Source organism: Melospiza melodia, unplaced genomic scaffold (genome assembly GCF_035770615.1).
Source record: "Melospiza melodia melodia isolate bMelMel2 unplaced genomic scaffold, bMelMel2.pri scaffold_18, whole genome shotgun sequence".
NCBI lineage: Eukaryota > Metazoa > Chordata > Aves > Passeriformes > Passerellidae > Melospiza > Melospiza melodia.
The window spans coordinates 10888726-10894725 of record NW_026948525.1 but is presented as its reverse complement, the minus strand read 5'-3'; the positions used below and the strand labels follow the sequence as shown (position 1 = coordinate 10894725).

The 6000-nt window shown below is 55.0% G+C and overlaps 1 protein-coding gene across 1 annotated transcript; it reads right to left on the bottom strand.

Annotated features, from left to right (window-relative positions):
* Nucleotides 1-1255: 1255 nt before the first annotated feature.
* Nucleotides 1256-2191, bottom strand: LOC134433426 (olfactory receptor 14J1-like). Its single transcript, XM_063182272.1, has one exon. It carries the CDS (start codon nt 2189-2191, stop codon nt 1256-1258), a length of 936 nt encoding a protein of 311 aa, XP_063038342.1.
* Nucleotides 2192-6000: the final 3809 nt, after the last annotated feature.

Genomic DNA, 6000 nt, shown 5'->3' with positions numbered 1-6000 from the left:
CTGGGCCTCATCTTGAGAAGCTCCAGCAGCCCAGGTCCCTCAGCTTCTCCTGCCAGACCCAAAGCCCATCCTGTCAGTCCTGCAGAGTCTCTGCAGCTCCTCCTCACTGCCCAGAACAGGGAGCCCCAGAGGCAGACACCGCAGCCCAGATGTGCCCCCCTGGCCTGGGGTGCCTCTGGCAAGGGAGCAGCACCAGGCAGTGCAGGAGCCTGCAGACAATTCCTGCAGCACTTATAGGGTGATCCTGCTGCCCAAGGGACGTTCCCATGGTGCCAAGTCAGGAACTGCAATGGGGAGTGGGGCCAGAGAGGAAAGGGCAAAGAGGGATGGGATGTTTGCAGGGGAGGGAACAGGGGTGGGCAATGGGAAGAATTCTGGACCAAGGAAGAGTAAAAAAAAGCAAAGATGAAGCCAAGGAAATGCTCAGGGCAGTTTGGGAGTGGCTGCCAGGCAGCCCTGGCTCTGAGCAACAGCGTCTGCAGTGGGACAGCAAACTCCCAGCTGATGGGAACAAACTTTCTGGCTGACTGCAGAGGCCAGGACAAAGCTGAGTGGTTTCCCTGGTGTCCCCCAGCCCTTGCTGGCCCCAGAGGCTGATGGCATTTGTGCTTCTGGATCATGTCTCCACACCAACAGCAATGGGCTGCTCATGGGACTTTTATGTGCTGAGCATTGGCCTGGGTGTGTTCTTGAGACAGCCTGGGCAAGGAGCCTGGAGCCCCTAGGCCCTGGCCTGAGGCGTCAGTGCTGCCCCAGCAGTGCCCATGGCCTGTCCCTGCTGCAGCCCCGGCACTGCCAACCCCAGGACTGTGCCCAGCCTCGAGAACACTCAGGCCCTACAGCAACACCAGGGCCAGGAGGGCAGTGGGGCAGGGCCACGGCAGCAGCACTGGCAACACCAAGTGCTGCTGCTGCTGCTGGGCACAGCTGCTGGGCCAGCACTGATCTGCCCCCAGCTCTGCACACAGACATTGCTGCTGCTGCTCCAGAGAAGGAAATATAAGGGGATCTCCCATGAAAACTCTACTGGGAGATCCTTTATCTCCTTTAAAGCCACCAAGAGACCAGCTCCTTATTGACACAGTCTGAGGCCACAGTGAATTTTGGAGAAGCAAAATAAGAAATTGCAGAAAAAATGGCCTTGGTTTAGGGAGAATATTAATAAATGAAAACAGAACAAAAAAAATAACCAATCCAACAAGAAGTATCAAACATTACTTTTATTTCAAGACATATGCAGATATTGGCAACCAGTTTAATGTTTCCTAAATGGTCCACTCATCAGTGTCCACACTGCAGCCTTGAGCTCCTGGTTTCTCAGGCTGTAGATGAGGGGGTTAAGTACTGGAGGCACCACCGAGTACAGAACTGACAGGGCCAGATCCAGGGATGGGGAGGAGATAGAGAGGGGCTTCAGGTAGGCAAACGCTGTAGTGCTGAGGAACAGGGAGAGCACAGCCAGGTGAGGGAGGCAGGTGGAAAAGGCTTTGTGCCGTCCCTGCTCAGAGGGGATCCTCAGCACAGCCCTGAAGATCTGCACGTAGGAGAAAACAATGAACACAAAACAGCCAAATGCTGAACAGGCACTAACTGCACTGAGTCCCAGCTTTCGGAGGGCGCTGGTGTGTGAGCAGGAGAGCTTGAGGACTGGGGGCACATCACAGAAGAACTGGCCCAGGGCATTGCCATGGCACAGGGGCAGGGAAAATGTATTGGCCGTGTGCATGAGAGCATTGAGAAAGGCACTGGCCCAGGCAGCTGCTGCCATGTGGGCACAAGCTCTACTGCCCACAAGGGTCCCATAGTGCAGGGGTTTGCAGATGGACACGTAGCGGTCATAGCACATGATGGTCAGGAGGAAATACTCTGCTCCAAAGAAGAAGATGAGCAGAAATACTTGGGCAGCGCATCCTGTGTAGGACACATCCCTGGTGTCCCAGAGGGAATTGTGCATGGCTTTGGGGAGAGTGGTGAAGATGGAGCCCAGGTCGCTGAGGGCCAGGTTGAGCAGGAAGAAGAACATGGGCGTGTGCAGGTGGTGGCCGCAGGCTATGGCGCTGATGATGAGGCCGTTGCCCAGGAGGGCGGCCAGGGAGATGCCCAGCAAGAGGCAGAAATGCAGGAGCTGCAGCTGCCGCGTGTCTGCCAATGCCAGCAGGAGGAAGTGCCTGATGGAGCTGCTGTTGGACATTTCTTGATTCTGGACATTTTGAGCTAGTCAAAGACAATATTGACAATTTGGACAAAATACCTTCACTCAATGCTATGCTATTTTCTTACACAACCACTAAAAATTGGTTCTCTTTCTCTGGGGAAATTTCATCTACCTTTTTATTTTTTTTTTTCAGTGAGCTTTGGGCTACAAAGTAACTGTGTGTTTTTTAGAAGGGACAGAAGTCCTGTTCTTAGCATTGCTCTCAGGCTGAACACTGGGGAGCCCAGAGGGAAAACAGGGCTCCCTGTGCCCCAGCGCACTCAAAACTGCTGGTCCAACACAGGTGCCCTTTGCTCATTTCCCCTCACTCTGGTACAGGATCTACCATTTAAAACTGCACTTAAAAATAACGAGGCATTTTTTGAAGACTCCAGTTTCAAAATCAATCTTTCCAACTCTTCTCTCTCTCCCTGTGCAGCTGGACATTGAGGGATACCAAGGGCTGACCTGGCTCTCTGCTGCCTGGAGTTGTGCCTACTTGGAGCTGTTTCTCTCTATCCAAGCCCTGTCCCTGCCAGTGCTGCCAGAGCCCAGCCCAGCCCTGGGGGCTCAGCTCTGCCCTGCAGACCCCTCCCAGCACAGGGCACTGCCCAGGGGCATCTCCCTGGCAGCAGGGTCTTAAGGGCAGGGCAGACAAACAGAGATGCTGCAAGCCAAGGAGCTGCTGCTGCTGTCTGTGGGGAGAGGAGGCTGAGGAGGCACTTTCTGAGGGAGATCTGAGGCCCATCTGCTGATGCCCAGGGTGACAGTGCAGGAGTCTCAGTGACACAGCCAAAGATGACAGCCCCTTTCCCTTCCCTTCAGGAGAAAGCTGAGAGCATCCCTGGCCATGCAGCACCATCTCCACAGCAGGAGGAATCTGCCCTGATGGGGGTGGCTCCTTCAACCTCCAACTTCTCCCCTGCAGCATCCGCGGGGAGCTGCCAGGCAGGCTGAGAGCTGCCCCTGGCAGGTGGCACATGCCCTGGGCTGGCCAAGAGCCCTGAGGGCTGCAGGAGCTGCTCTGCAGGACAGCCCTGGGCAGCCCTGCCCTGGCTGCAGCCCCAGCTTCACCCCCTGCAGCCATCCCTGGCAGTAGGAGCCGTCCTGCCCTGTCCCTCTGACGGTGCCCAGGGCAGCCCCGCTCTGCAGCACATCCTCCTCCTGCTCCTGTGCCACAGAGAAACTGGGAGAGTCCTCCTGACACATCCCCGAGGCTCTGGGGTGTGCTGGCTTCAGGAGATCCCTCCAGGAGCACAGGGGAAATTGCCCTGTACCCACACACTCACCATGCCCAGGGCTGTGAAGATCTTTCCCCAAGTGAAGTCTCAGCTCAATGTCTTCCAAATCCTGATTGCCTTCAGCCTGTCTCTGCCTGGCTCCTGTCCCCTCAGTGCCTGCAGGGAGAGCCCTCAGCCCTGCTGGGCTGGGAGAGGAGCAGGCCCTGGGAAGAGCTGTTCCTTTAAGGCTCAGCAGCACAGACACAGCACAAGGACCTTAATGAGCCTCGTGGGGCTTGGGTGTTTTTTACATCAGACTCAGTCCCTGAGAGAGTGTTCAAAAAACTTCTCAAGAACTCAAAGTTAAATTGAAACACTGAACTTAAAAAAAGTTGTAATGGGTTCTGTGGAGAGACACGACTGGGAAAGTGTCCCCAGGTTCCAGTTAGAGCAGAACACTGGAGGCAGTGGTGACAGCTGGGGACAAACAAGGCAAAGGTGTTTCTGGTGCTGAGCAAAGCTGGATGTGTTTGAGGAATGCAAAGGGCCCAGGCCTGAGCCCCAGCCCCTGGCCAGGCAGATCCTGTCCCTCCCTCCTTGCTCAGGGCTCTTCCTGGGATGGTCACTGGCATGTGGGGATGTGCAATGCCAAGGGCAGGAGCATGGGGCGGCCCCTGCCAGGCTGCTGAGCAGGGACAAGGAGGCAATGAGGCCCCAGGCCTGCAAGGGTCACTTGTCTCCTGCTCCTGCCTCAGGCCCAGGCCCAGCAGCCACGGCCAAAGTGCTGCCCAAGTTGGCTCTGGCAGGGCTGTCTTGCAGCTGCTGCCCATCCCTGTGCCCTGGGCAGCCCATGCTGTCCCACGGTGTCCCTGCCCTGCGCCTCTGTCCCTGCAGGCTGTCGGCATCCCCCGGCTGCCCCACCTGGCTGGGCCCTTCCTTTGCTGACAGCTCTGCCTCCTGCCTGCCCACACAAAGCCTGGGGCTGACCTAGGCTCCTTCTGGAGGATGTGTTGCACCACAGACCTTCCCTGGGAGGGAAATTCTCATCTCCTCATGTCCAGTCTTGGTCTCCCCTTCTGCATTTGTGGTATAATTTCTCTATCTGGCTGCTTCCCATTATGAAGAAAAAGCTCAACCGTTTCCTAATCCACTCTTCCAGCCCTTCCAGGACACTGCTGTTCTCTCCTCAGTCTCTTCACAGGTGAGCCCTGGCATATCAGCCTCCATACATTAGTTATGTTCTTGAGGCCTGCAAATCCCAGCCTGCGAGATCTTTCCGCCCTCTCCAAGGTGTTTTCAGATGAAAACATTCTGCTCATAGTCTTAGAATATCACCAGAGGCCAAGACCAGGCAGAGCTGTCTATCCGGCCAGCTTTTGTCTGGGAGCAATCCCAGGATAGATGGAATTTTGGCAACCAAATTCCAATTTTTGCCATGGCCCCTGGACAAGGCCAGTTCTTTTCCATAGGAAGGCAGGCACAGAGTCCTGGTGCTTCCAAGGAAGATGAGATGTGACCACCAGAAGCCCAGGCCAGGCAGATCTGGCAGGTTTTTCTTCTGCAAATACCCTTGCATACAGGAAATTTTTAATGGGGAATACCAATTCTGTCCATGGGGTTCATAAAAGAGAGACAGTTCTTTCCATAGGAAGGAAAGCATTGAGCCCCAGTGTTTCATGGGCAGATGAGAGGCAGCCCTTGACATTCCAAGATCTGCCAGACCTGTCAGGTCCCCCCTGGGAGGCCAAATCAGACAGAGTTGTTCCATGTTCCCCTGGTTCTATGAGGCCCCAAAATGTCCCAGTGGCTCCGTTGCTTCCATGAGGCCCTGAGGTGTCACAATGGCCCCGTGGTTACATGAGGCCCTGAAGGGTCCTAATGGTCTCCATGGTTCCATGAGGCCCCACAGAGCCATGGTGGTCTCTTGGTTCCATGAGGCCCCACGGTGTCACCATGGTATCCCAAAGTGTCACAATGGTCTCCATGGTTCCACCAGGTCCTCACACTGTCCCAGTGGTGTCCATAGGAAGGAAACAACCAAGCCCCAGTGTTCCAGGGGCAGATGAGGGGAAGTCGCCCGAGGCCAAGGGCAGCCAGATTAGATGATGCTGGCAGATTTTGTCTGGGAGCAATCTCTGGATATAGGGAATTTTAGAGGTGGAATACCAGTTTTGGCCTGGAGAAGAAGGATGGTTTTTTTCCATAGGAAGGAAAGCACGGAACACTGGTGTTTCAGGGCCAGATGAAAGGCAGCCATCAGAGGCCAAGGCCAGCCAGAGCTCTCTGTCCTGGCAGCTTTGGTCTGAAAGCAGCCCTTGGATATAGGGAATTTTGCAGGTGGAATCCCAATTTTGGCCATTTCTGCACATATCTATGATATCTAGGATGGTTTTTTCCACAGGAAGGAAAGCACAGAGCCCAAGTGTTTCAGGGGCAGAAGCAGAGAGAGAAGGCTCCTGAGAGGCCAACTCAGCCAGACCTTTCTCTCCTGGTACCTTTCATCTCGGGGAAATCCTTCGATATAGGAAATTTTGAAGGTGGAATCTCAGATTTGGCCATGGGCACCAGGATAGGAAGAAGAGTTCT

Excerpts from the sequence above, each read along its gene's own strand:
- LOC134433426 (XM_063182272.1), bottom strand. The coding sequence starts at position 2,191 with ATGTCCAACAGCAGCTCCATCAGGCACTTCCTCCTGCTGGCATTGGCA.